Source organism: Oikopleura dioica, chromosome XSR, assembly GCF_907165135.1.
Source record: "Oikopleura dioica chromosome XSR, OKI2018_I68_1.0, whole genome shotgun sequence".
Classification (NCBI taxonomy): domain Eukaryota; kingdom Metazoa; phylum Chordata; class Appendicularia; order Copelata; family Oikopleuridae; genus Oikopleura; species Oikopleura dioica.
This window is the reverse complement of record NC_137294.1, coordinates 1,659,523-1,671,459: the sequence shown is the minus strand read 5'-3', so window position 1 is coordinate 1,671,459 and position 11,937 is coordinate 1,659,523. Positions and strand designations below refer to the sequence as shown.

The following is an 11,937-nucleotide window of genomic DNA, read 5'->3' as shown; positions in this document are numbered from 1 at the left end:
AACTAGACAAAAGGTCAAAAGTTGCTGAATGGTTCCGTGCTTGAAGAAAACTTCAGGTAGATAAATAATGTCGTATGTTTCATAACTTATTTTTAAGTTATGAATCAAAAAACTTTTTTATATTAGTATCATTTTATCAACGAATAGATGAAGATCCAATTTTTCTTTTCCTATTTATATTGGAGAAACCCATGGAGGGTTTGGCGCTTCTAGCGGTCCAGCTGCAATAAAGCTTCCCTTATCGATCAACACGGGCTATTATCTGAGGATTTTATCGTAGCTTCCGGTTTTTTTTTTGTTGATAAAAATCTTCCACCAGTTTCACGTCTAAGTGTTCCTTTTTAAATCATGATTATGATTATAATATTTTATTTATAATATTGACTGCAGAGTTTTTGCTTGCTAAGAATGAGTTTCGAACTGTCGACCATTTATGATTTAATTCTGAAGTTCTTTAGTTGGCTAGAATTTTCTGGGAAAGACGAGTAGAGCTCAAGTTGTTGTTGAATTGGTGATTTGGCCGTCCGACTTGGGTTGATTATTTGTGCTAACACGTGAAAGCGTCAAAATTGGGGCTTTCGAGTGTCCAAACTCCCCTTTTCGCTTCAGTTTTCTGATTAGATTAGACTCACTTCATCATCTTCACGATGTCGTGGTAAGTTCGTTATTAATTTTTCCATTTTCGCCCCCGAAGATGGCGACAGAGATTGACTTTGTACAAGAGAGCCAATTAGCACCCGCTCGAGAGAATTTTAAGCGGAAATTTAACCGGCGAATCATTGTGACGTTGAGGAATTTGACGCTGAGCTCCTCGTTAGGGACCACACTTGGTACTAATTAGATTATACAGGCCTACATACAGTGCTCAAAATGGAAATCAACTAATCAGCAAGATTATTAGAACATCATCATCTTACTGTTTTTCCTTCCAATATTTTCAAATAATTTATTCAGGAGAAAATCTGTGATACGCGGCCTGTTCCTCGGCGCCGCTGTCACAGCGGATGAGATCGAGGACTTCTGCGCAGGCGTTGATGTCTACACTCAAGGTGGCGACATCCCAGCCTTCGATTTCATCTCTCAATTTGGACTCGGTAGCTTTCTTATTTATTCACTGTTTTAAACTCGCTCTAGATCGAGAACAGCTTCTCGGCGTGACAGAAATCGCCGGAAGTACTAATCGACAACGCGCGTATAGAATCTCCAACGATGCCAGCTTGGTGAATGCGCAGACACCGGTGTTGCCAAAGGAGTTCTCGATCAACTGTATTTTGCGCATGCCCGAGTACACCACGGGGCAAGTGTGGGACCTCTTCAAGATCTTCGACGGATTGGCCGAGTACTCCGTCCAAATCAACGGCCGGCGGAAAACGGTCAGCTTCATCGTGGCGGACAGCTCCGGCAAGGTCCTCATCAACTCCGAGCTCAAAAACGCGGAGCCTCTCTTCAACACGGAATGGCATCAGCTCTCGTTGCAGGTGTACGGAAACCGCGAGGATAAAAGCGTCGGCCTGTTTATCGACAGCGACAAAGTTAGCACCTCAGAGTTGGGTCTACCCTTGAGGTGAGTGACTTGACCTTGGCGAAGTTGAAATTTTGTCTTGGCACTTGTTTTCCCATTAGCACGGGATTTTTTCAAAAAGTTCTTCCATCATGTGAACACTCGCCTTTTCAGCTTGCTTGATGATTTCCAGGACATTCGTTCCGGCGAGCGAAGAACGAGCATGGCAACTTCCGGCCGTGGCACACACATCAACTCCGTGCCAGTGGACATTCAATTCTTCAACATTCACTGCGACGCTCGCTGGCCTGAGTACAACGATGCAAGCGCTCTTTACATGGACGCTTACTCGAGCAACAACGAAGAGATTTTGCAAATCATGGACCAACCGGAAGACTCTTCAAGCGAACTTTACATTTCTCCAGAGAACGAAGGCTCTTTCTACACGTACGTATAGCTGCTTTAAAATTTGTTCGGATTTTAGACTGAAAATTAACCAGAAATCTAGAGGCGAAAACAGAGGAGATTCATTCGGTGACGAGGAGCCTTGCTACCCTTGCATGGGAAAGGATGATAATATCCAAGGACTTCCAGGAGCTCCTGATCAACAACTTCTTCCAGCGGAAAGTAACGATTCGTTTAACCCAGAAGGTGACGTTGATTCACTGTCAGGCGAGCCTGGAGCACCCGTTGACGAGGACAATGCATCACCTGGCGAGATACCAGACGAAGAGGGATTCCAAGGACCTCCAAGAGGACCTCGACCGGTAAGCCAATGACAAATTTTGCAGAATAGTTTTTACCATTGTGGGAAAAGAGCTGAAAAAAGGGATCCTAAAAGATTTTTCGGGATGTAAGTGAACACCACCCAGTGGCGATGGCCAGTCACACAAGCTAGTGTGATTTGGGCACACATTGCCGGGCACTCTCAATCCTTCAGTCTCGGTGCGCGGCTGATCCAAGGTGCGAGAAAATTTGATTTTTGATATTTTTTGACACGTGACGCCGCCGTGTGGCGACCTTGCACAGCCCCCTTTGGACTACAAGAGCAGTCCAGAGCGCAAAAACATCTAGCGACTGGGACTCACCGAAAACACCGCAGCCATACCAAATACTGTAGCGAGAGATTTTTTGTTTTGGATACAGTATTCGGTATAATCGCCCGCAGAGTCGAAGATGAAGCTCTGGCCTACACTCCTTATGGGCCTTGTGGCCACGGGAGCACAAGCAAAACGCTCCCACGAAAGGATAAAGCGCCAGTATGATCTATCAGTAAGTTAAAATCAAAAAAAGTAGGGTTGGTCCTTCTTGATTTCAAAAGAAAAATCCTCCATTTATCAATTAAATGTTATCAGATTCACTTCGAGTTTTCCGGTCTATAATGAATCAATTGATATAAAAACTAGCTAATTTCAGCATCATTAGTAAATTCGGGTAAGCTTCATGGGTAACCTATCTGAAAAAAGGCCTGAAAAAGTAACATTCAAAGTTATTCCTCGGTGTAATCACAAAAAGTACAAATTTACAGATTTACCTTTCCCATGGTGAGGTTTTTAGGAATGAGAGTAGCGTGTGAGAAAAGTTCGAAAAGTTCCGTGGGGGTTTATTTAACTTCGGTAGTTGCCCGGCCGGCGTACTTGCTCTGGAATAGAAACTCATTAATCAAATGTAATTGATCAACCCCCATCACGCTCTTGAACAAACAAAGAGAGTCTCAGAGTGAACTCCTCCTTGTTTGCTCTCTTCACAAAAGGGGCTTGGTCGGGTTGGGCTGAGCCACACTAGCCACGCCGGATGAACAACTTGAAACAGATCGCATCCTAGAGAGAGTCTTCTGATGCGATTGTTCTCGTTGGCTAGCCTGGCCGTGGCCTCGGCCTCGGCTGCGGCGGGAGCTGATCCGGGGGCTCTGCGGCTTACGCCAGCAAGAGCCTTTCTAGGTCAGAGAGAGCCCTTCTCAAGCAACAGAAAAAGGCAGAGAGAGAAGCGAAGCGGGCTGAGAAGGAAGCCAGAAAGCGGCGCAAGGCAGAGAAAAGACTCAAGAGAAAAAGTCGACAGAATAATTCTTCTTCTTCCTCCTCAGAGTCCTTCTCTGACAGCGTATCAGATGGCTCATCATCGGCCTCGGCTTCCTACTCGGACTTCGGTAGTAGTTCGAGTGCATCAGGAAGCTACGAGACGTCAGATGATCCTAGCTACGAGTTGCCTGCGTTGCCGATTGTAGATTCTGCTGGGTCAACCTCAGCAGAGCCTGAACCGGTTCCGCTTGTGCTTTCTAGTACCTCTTTGGACAGCTCCCAACAGTCCAACTTCGACCAGTCTATTTTTGTCCAGTCTGTTGTTGACGAAACAACAACTCTTCCCCCGACAACAACCGAAATCCCGAATAACCCAGCAGCTATTCCTGACTCAGATAATGCTTCATTTTCTAGTGCTGCGGTAATTTTTTAAACCCATCAAATTTTTCACAATTGGAATCTATAATTTATAATATTAATTTTTTATTTTAGGGTGAGCCTGGAAGAGACGGACTCCCTGGTAGAGACGGCGAACCTGGTGCTCCTGGTGCTCCTGGAGAGACTGGACCTGCAGGTCCTCCCGGCCCAGCTGGTGAAGGTGGTGGACCACCCGGTCCTGCTGGTGCTAAAGGTCACGCCGGTCGACGTGGTGAACCTGGACCAGACGGAAAGCGAGGTCCTCCCGGCGAGCCTGGTGTTCAGGGTGAAACTGGTCCTCCTGGAGAACAAGGTCTTATTGGTCCCGCTGGTCCTCCTGGTGTCCCTGGTGAGTCTGGACGGCAAGGAAAAGATGGTGCCCCTGGTCCACAAGGTGTTCGAGGACAGCAAGGAAACCAAGGATATCCTGGTGAGCCTGGAGAGCCTGGACAACCTGGCGAGACTGGACCAAAAGGTCCACAAGGTCCTCAAGGTATTCAAGGTCCAGTCGGCGCTGCTGGTCCTATGGGCCCTGCTGGAGCCGACGGTCAGGATGGCGAGCCTGGCCCACCTGGTGAGACTGGTGCTGACGGAAACGACGGAGAGCCTGGAGCTGATGGTCAGCCTGGTCCCCCTGGTGAGACTGGCGCTAAGGGTCATCAAGGCGAACCCGGTCCCCCCGGTGAAACTGGAGCTGCTGGTTTGAATGGTGATGCTGGTCCTCCTGGCGAGACTGGTCCAGCTGGTCCCCCCGGTGAATCTGGACGACCTGGTGAACAAGGTCTTACTGGTGAAACTGGTATGCGTGGTGAGCCCGGTCCACAAGGTCCTGCTGGTGGTCCCGGTCTTACTGGTGAAACTGGCCTGCCTGGTCCTCAAGGTATTGCTGGTCTTCCTGGTCCATCTGGTCCCAAGGGACACAAGGGTGATCAAGGTGTCGGCGGTCTCGACGGAGCTCAAGGTCCTCCTGGCCCAGAAGGTCCTCCTGGAAAAACTGGTGAACGTGGTCCCCAAGGTAATCCTGGAGAATCTGGACAGCCTGGTGAACGTGGTGAGAACGGTGGCCGAGGTCCTATGGGTCCCCCTGGCAAACAAGGTGAACAGGGTGGTCGAGGTCCAGTCGGTCCCCGTGGCCCACTTGGTCAACGAGGTGCTCCTGGTCCAATGGGTATGATGGGTCCTCCCGGCATGAACCCTGACGACAACGTTATTAGGGTTAGTATCAAAATTACTGAGATCGAAAATTATATCATTCTTCTTTCAAGGAAATCTGCCTCGCTCTTATCCGAGATGAGCTCAAGAATTTGGAATTCCCTAAACAGCGAAATGGTCCTGCTGGTATTCGTGGTTACCCTGGTCTTCCTGGTCCTCCTGGTCCCGCTGGCAGAAATGGTGATCCTGGTCCTGTTGGTCCAGCTGGTCCTCAAGGTCCTGCTGGTCCTGCTGGTCAGATTGGTCCACAAGGTCTTAAGGGTAGCAAGGGTCCAGAAGGTGAAAAGGTATTCAGGCATCTAAAAAGTAGAATTCTTCAATCGCAATCATAGGGACCTCCTGGTATGTCTATCCGCGGTGAACCTGGTATGATGGGTCCAGCTGGTCCACGAGGTGCTCCAGGCTTTGGTCGAGACGGAAGACCCGGTGAACGTGGTGAGCCCGGCCCAAGAGGTGGATTCGGTCAGCCAGGTCCACAAGGTGTTGTCGGTCCCCCTGGTCTGTGTGATCCTTCTCAGTGCTACCCTAAATTCCCCGAGGTATATTAAAGTGAAATTTAAGTTGTCGTAACAAGTGCTTTCTTAGGTAACCCAAAAGGGACCCAACAAGGGCCCTGAGCCAGAAGATGATGATGCCAACGCTTCCGCCAATGTTGGTAAGTTTTATAGAAAATTAAGAGGAGCAAATATGATCGACGAATTTTAGAAGTACCGGTGACCCGGGACATCATCCTCGATGACTATTCCTCTTTCGAATCTCCCAACTACGATAGCTACGAGAACGACGAGCCTCAACTGCCTACTCTCAGCATTCGACGAGCTCGACGTAATCGACAGTAATTCTTCTAAACTTAAAAAGTGAGATCTTCTTTTTCGAGAATCTCCGCTCTTAACTTTTAATCTTTTCCACTTATTTTTTCTATTCTTGACCCCTCGCAACACGAAAACTTGTTGTCTTATTTTCTTCTCACTTTCCTGTTTCTGACTAACTTTAATTTGCACACTCTTTTGAGCCACCTTTTGCCCATATGTTCTGAATGTATACAGCTCAGTTTTCTTCTGTTTCATCGACTGTATACCCGTTAGAACATATTTTCTTCACATTCAAACATTGAACAAATGTTCGCGATGACCACCTTCAACGACAAGCAGTCAGAGCTACAGTCAGAATCCCGTGGAGAAAATGATGGTATGGGGATACCACTCCCGGTCAATAATTTGTGTCTTATTCTGTTCTGATCTGCGTCGTTTTGGATATTCAGCTGTTTTCTCTTTCAAATAATAAATGTGATGCCACACATGGAGAAATCGCCCAGTGTTCTTATTCATTTTAATTGTGAGTTTGTGGAGCTAGAAAAGAGTGATGAGTTCTCCAGCTTCGGACAGGCGCGGACAGAAGAGGGACAGGTCTGCGTCCGATTATGCGTTAATTGAAACGTTACATCAACGCCGCCGAGGTTTTCCGATAAGCACTTACAGGGCACGCTTCTAAAACGAGAATAGTTTTCACAATTTGTCGGATCTCGACAGGGCCACTCTTCCGGAGCAACAGCTTACGCGCCCGCGTTCCAGAAATCTCTAAGAGAAATCAAAAGTACCTTCAAGTGCTCTCTTACTCTCTAAGAAAGAAACACTTTTTTAGCCTCTCGAATGCTGATAACGACGTTCAATTGAGAATTCCTTGCAGTTAAAATTTGCAAAAAAAGAGTAATCTACTAGTAGCGTTCTGATTAGTCGGAGTCTCTTTTCTACCATTTTGATTCGCCGAAAAGATTTAATAAAATCTTACAATCAGAATTATACTTTTCACTTTAATTCTCCCCTATTTTGGAAAGATTTTAATATGCTCAATATTATATAGATTATTTCAATTCTCCTCTATGTCTCCAACTTGAGATAAACAATTCAATAACTCCAGCCATCGATATAAGCCCCAGAAAATATAAAGCAGGATCAATTTAATCTACGCTGTTTCCAGCGTGTGAATTGATTTCCAGCGAGATCGCTAAAAAATTCAGCATTTGGTGAAATATTCATCGCCGTATTGCTCGCTGCCAGAAATCGGCGAATTCACGCGGCAGAGAATTTCGCCAAGATTTTTTTTTTCATTTTCGTTTTTTCTCTTTTTCGTGAAGATGTCTTATTTGACGATGTATGTGGCGTTAAACGAAGTGCGCACGCGATACGGTAAGCAAGCGGCGACCCCGGGTCAGCCAGGGTGAAGCCGCAAGATGATCCTGCTTTTTAGACGCTTGGAATAACAGACTCGCGAAGCTCAACTCGGATATCGAAGATCTTCAATGGCGATTAGGAAGGTTTATGCACTGACGTTTATTTCTAGAGTTACTGTAAATGGGGTTCATATATATTTTTTGACCGAGATATGATTGGATATCCCGATTTAAGCGGAGTCAAAACGATTTAGACTAATTCCAGTGCTTAAAATTAATAAAAAGATTTCTCAAAGGATCAGTCCTCGCAGCGACTTTGGCAGCCATCTGAGGTAGGAAATAAATTATGCAAAAAAAAGAGGAGGAATGTGATTCTAGAGCTCGGCGAGACGCATCGAGAGTATTTCGCCGCTGCGTGAGCGAAAAAGTCCGATGTTGAAATTTTTGAAGGAAAAAGAAGAGCTGACGGAGTTCAACCAAAGCTGGTTCAATGACTTCGACAAGGAAACAGTAGCAATAGACAGCAAGCAGAAAACGGTGCGTTTCACCTGCACGGAGCCAGAAGTAATTGACAAGGCGACGTTCACTACTGCCGAGAAAGCGATAGACACAGGTAGTAATGAGGAAAGAAGCGGAAAGCTGATAACGGGCAAAATTCAAAACCTCAATTTAGGGATTTCGTCGCCACCCACGCCGGCTTGCGGACAGTCGCTTTTATCGCACACTGAGCCAGCCACATCCCCACAACTTCCTCCTAAGCAACCAGAGAGGCTTGCCCAGGTAACTCTTTATATAAATTCAAGCAAAAAATTACCAACTTCTTCTTATTAACACTTTCATTCCTTCAGCTGCCGTATCCCTACAAAAGCGCTGAGAAAAATGAAGAAGGTAAGCCTCCATTGTAGCGTTCTAATCCTGGCCTCTTCCTGTACAATCTACAGTGCCTCCAAAAAAAAGTAACAAGCTAAGTAGAGTAAGTCGGCAAACAGATGACGGAGCGTGGGTGTCTCGCGCTTTGTTCTCAAAAATTTTGTCTGAATAAATTTGACAGTCTCGCTAATAAGCTTATTGAAAAAACATATTTGCACAAGTCAATATTTTTCATTAATGACTTCTACGAGCGTAAGAGACTGTATGATAGGAAGAGGTTCAGGAAATCTAAGCTAAAAACAGACAAATGAAGCGAGGTCTTTTTCATAACCTTTTCAATAGACACAGACTATCTTTCCGAATTTACGAACTTGAAATTCGCCAATCTCCCTGGCGAAGACCCTAAGAAAGAAGAACCAGAAGAAAAAGTAGAAACAAGTCCAGATAAAGAAGAGGCACTGAAAAAACAGATAAGACATCTTCAGGACGAGCTAGGCACTATCAAAGGATATATTTCCGAGAAAATGCAAAAACAGGTAAAAAAACTTGCTTACCTTGCCCTACCCTTAAATTATTCAGACCGAGGCACGACAAATTCTACAGTCAGAAATCGCGGAACTAATCCGTCACTCGGAAAAAGTCCAAACGGAAAACACAACCTATCGACAACTGCTAGGCATTGATAGCCGCTACAAATCTTTGTGACCAAAAAAAAAACACGATTTTCTTCTATTTCGATTTCTATTTTGAAAAGAGCAATCTTCAGTTGAGCTTTAGTCGTTGCAGGAGAGCAGTCTTGGCGGCGGCCAATTGCTCGAAAAATTTGTTGTTTTCGACGACGATGCCTGTGTTGCGCGGCTTGGAAAGCTTGATTTCGCGTTTGCAAAACGTTCAAATTCTCAAAATTTGGAAAGAGACACGTCTATTTTTTGGCAAACGGGCCTTGGAGCTGACGAATTGTTTGGCTTCTGGGTCGAGCGGCTCGTCTTGGACGCAGATTGGGACGACGTTGTTGTACGATTTGCTGAGCAGTGCGGCCACACGTGCCTTATCTTAACGGTTCTGATTGTTTTTCCGCGTGCGTGTAATTTCTAACCTGTGACGACAGTGGGCTCGTCCCATCGCTTCAATGTATTGAGGTCCCAATTGTTTCCGTTTGTCAGGATTATCATTGCCCGTTCGACTGCTGTTGCGCCTAGTTCTCTCGGCACTGCCTAAAAATTTGAGGTTTAATTAATTATAAACTGTATCTCAGAGCTAACCTGGTCCATTTGCGCAAGAAAGTTGCTCATACCCAAATCTTGGAGACAGAGGAAAAGTTGACAGTTGGAGTCGAGCTGCTCTTGCTTCTTGATTGTGTCGACAAGATTGACCGTAGACATGTTCGGGCGGAGAAGAGTTGGCTTGAGGATCGTCTTGTAGTGCCAGTCCTTGACGCCATCGATCGAGGTGGAAGCAAGGCCGCCCGATCCAGGTTTGTAGCGGGCCTCGTGCGACTTCTGCCCAGAGAACTGGAAAACAGAGACAACCACCGCCGGGTAATGTGATGGATTGATTGACTTGACGAAGTTCGCCACCCACTCGCAAGTGTACTTGAAAGACGCCTCCTTTTCAATCAGTCCCCGCTGGTTTCTAACTCCTTGGTTGAACGAGTCAGATCCGTCGATGACAAAGACCAGCTCAAGTGGAAGAACCGGATTCACTGGCTCGCCTTCGCATTGGCACTCGTTGTCGATCAACAAATCGCTTAATTTTCTTCTCAAACTTTTGTATAGTTCCTTGATTACCTGAGAAAAGTCTCCGTAAAGATCCTGAAGGTTCCTTTGACTTGAAAGTCGTGGACCGAGCTAACAGAGTTCCTGTCAAAGCAGATCTTCTCCGTCATCCTCTTTCTTTTTAATAAAGACTTTACTCTTTATTCTGACTCTTTTTTCTAAGTAAAAGTGAAAGAAGAAAGAGCAACGCCGGCGCTGGAATTAATTGATTTCTGCTTGGCTAACGTTTTGAAATTCGTGGGAATTCGAATCAAAAGCAAATCACTGAATAACATAATTGCCGAAATGCCATAATATTCCATTCGCGCGAAAATGGGAAAATAACTATGACTCTGTTTTACGTGTAAATTGGCACCCTTGCTTCAATCGGGTCCAGTTTAGGCCCTAAGCGCTCCTTTTTTTCCGAGAAACGGGAATTTATTACTTGAAATGAATCCGACCGAAGAAAAAAAAAGACTTACATTCCGAAAGCCTATTAATTCTTATCAGGATGAATATAGGTTCGATTTGTGTAAAAATGAAAGCTACGTGGCCATACGAATTTTCATCAACCAATCGTTCAGTTGCCATTTGAAAGAAAAACACTCGGAAAAACAATAAATAGAGAAATTCAAAATTTTCTTTTTGGGAAAAACGTCGACGAAAAGATGAACTTCTTCCCTGGTCGTGTATCCGATTACTTCACACTCTTCTACCACGTACTTGCTTGTATCATGCTTGAAATCATCATACTGACACTCGCTACCTTCCCCATGATCATTCGCAATTTGCCCCATCTTCAGGCTGTCCCTTTCATTCTTTAAATCCTATAAATTTGTTTTTTATACCTTATCTCTGTGCAGTTTCTTAGGAAAAAACTTTGTATTATCACAATCCTGTCTCTTTCGTGCCATTTCTTTCCTATCATCATATCTTTGCATCTGAACATAATTTTATTTTTGAAACACTATCTTGCTCACCGACAATTCTACAACGACGCGAAGGAAAATGCCAAGAATCCCGCCATAAAGAATGCGAAAATGCGTCTTACTGTCACTACAGGTAAGATCTTCTGACAACCTTCTTTCATAATTTTAACTTGAAAGAATCTTCATTCCAAGAAAGATGACGAGTGAATTTTACGAGTTCAGACGGTCAAAAATCTTCCATTTTTCGGTCACTTATAAAATAGATGGTGGAGATTTTAAATATCCATGTTTTAGAAAAATTCAAAAGTGAAGTTTCGAATAAAAAGCATTTTCAGGTTGAAAATTGAATTTTTGAAAAATTTCACCGATGAAATTTTTCAAAAAGTCGATTTCTGAAAGCGTCACCATCTTCTCCATAAGCTGACCAAAAATGAAAGAATTTCAACCGTCGGAACTCACAGAATCAACAAAAATGTCGATATTTTCGACTTATTTTCTCTGGGAGAGCTATTTTTGAGATTCGAGAAAAAAAGTCTCTAGAGCTGATGTTGTTGTCAGGGCTAAAATTCCATTTCAGTCAGTTCCCGATCTTACTGGGATCTTGACAGTCCGAAGACGAAAATTTACAGGTAAATTCTTTTATGAAGAGAATTTTAATTTTTAACAGAAATTATTTTAAAGTTCACAGTGGAGTCCACCCAAGAGCTTCTGAAATCGACAGTCAAAGTGGACTGTACACAAAGATCATGGTCGACCGAAAAACCAAGTCGAAGAAAAAGTGCTCTTACAATAAAGTTAGAGATTTCATATCCCTGTTATGGGAATATGTGACCATACTTATCATTCTGAATAAAATCAATTTTGCACTCTTATTTTGTCGTTTTCAGTTCTTTTTGCGGTCGTTGTGTAGACTTTTTTCGCCTAGTTTAACACTAGAGGGTCGAAGATGGATATCCCAACTCAGAGTTCGATATCCTGTGTAGAAAACCTGAGTCAGGGTCTAAAAGATCTCTAACGAAAACGGGGACACTGACGCCAGCCGCCCACGGCCGCTCTGGGCCGCCCC

General features: G+C 44.6%; 4 protein-coding genes across 5 annotated transcripts in view; 3 read left to right on the top strand and 1 right to left on the bottom strand.

Annotated features, from left to right (window-relative positions):
- The window catches only part of LOC145708495 (neuronal calcium sensor 1-like), an 89,350-nt gene that overhangs the window by 5,361 nt on the left and 72,052 nt on the right, over positions 1-11,937 (top strand). The gene's annotated exons all lie outside the window — the stretch shown is intronic.
- On the top strand, positions 605-6,455 carry LOC145710350 (uncharacterized). The gene is made up of 10 exons (XM_081788087.1): positions 605-655; positions 955-1,094; positions 1,135-1,564; positions 1,676-1,948; positions 2,010-2,268; positions 4,012-5,151; positions 5,202-5,435; positions 5,481-5,687; positions 5,734-5,803; positions 5,854-6,455. The coding sequence occupies exons 1-10, from the start codon at positions 648-650 to the stop codon at positions 5,985-5,987; spliced, it is 2,895 nt and encodes a 964-aa protein (XP_081644213.1). The 5' UTR covers positions 605-647; the 3' UTR covers positions 5,988-6,455.
- Positions 8,365-8,910, top strand: LOC145709595 (uncharacterized). Of its 2 annotated transcripts, none has more exons than XM_081787279.1 (3): positions 8,365-8,448; positions 8,520-8,724; positions 8,768-8,910. In XM_081787279.1, the coding sequence occupies exons 1-3, from the start codon at positions 8,426-8,428 to the stop codon at positions 8,891-8,893; spliced, it is 354 nt and encodes a 117-aa protein (XP_081643405.1). In that variant the 5' UTR covers positions 8,365-8,425; the 3' UTR covers positions 8,894-8,910. The 2 variants fall into 2 exon arrangements, with proteins under 2 accessions (XP_081643405.1, XP_081643406.1); XM_081787280.1 differs by having other exon boundaries at positions 8,365-8,465; positions 8,537-8,724.
- Positions 9,065-10,129, bottom strand: LOC145708460 (uncharacterized). Its single transcript, XM_081786131.1, has 4 exons — positions 9,976-10,129; positions 9,451-9,934; positions 9,285-9,402; positions 9,065-9,240 (listed from the first exon to the last, which is right to left on the bottom strand). Exons 1-4 carry the CDS (start codon positions 10,071-10,073, stop codon positions 9,080-9,082), a joined length of 861 nt encoding a protein of 286 aa, XP_081642257.1. The 5' UTR covers positions 10,074-10,129; the 3' UTR covers positions 9,065-9,079.

Bases quoted from the DNA above. Each gene is read 5' to 3' on its own strand.
- LOC145710350 (XM_081788087.1), top strand. The intron at 1,565-1,675 runs GTGAGTGACTTG...TCGCCTTTTCAG, and splicing joins GAGTTGGGTCTACCCTTGAG to CTTGCTTGATGATTTCCAGG. The intron at 5,688-5,733 runs GTATATTAAAGT...GTGCTTTCTTAG, and splicing joins GCTACCCTAAATTCCCCGAG to GTAACCCAAAAGGGACCCAA.
- LOC145709595 (XM_081787279.1), top strand. From the start codon at position 8,426: ATGACTTCTACGAGCGTAAGAGA. The intron at 8,449-8,519 runs CTGTATGATAGG...CTTTTTCATAAC, and splicing joins ACTTCTACGAGCGTAAGAGA to CTTTTCAATAGACACAGACT. The intron at 8,725-8,767 runs GTAAAAAAACTT...TAAATTATTCAG, and splicing joins CCGAGAAAATGCAAAAACAG to ACCGAGGCACGACAAATTCT.
- LOC145708460 (XM_081786131.1), bottom strand. From the start codon at position 10,073: ATGACGGAGAAGATCTGCTTTGACAGGAACTCTGTTAGCTCGGTCCAC. The intron at 9,403-9,450 runs GTTAGCTCTGAG...TCAAATTTTTAG, and splicing joins TTCTTGCGCAAATGGACCAG to GCAGTGCCGAGAGAACTAGG. The intron at 9,241-9,284 runs GTTAGAAATTAC...AGAACCGTTAAG, and splicing joins CGAGCCCACTGTCGTCACAG to ATAAGGCACGTGTGGCCGCA.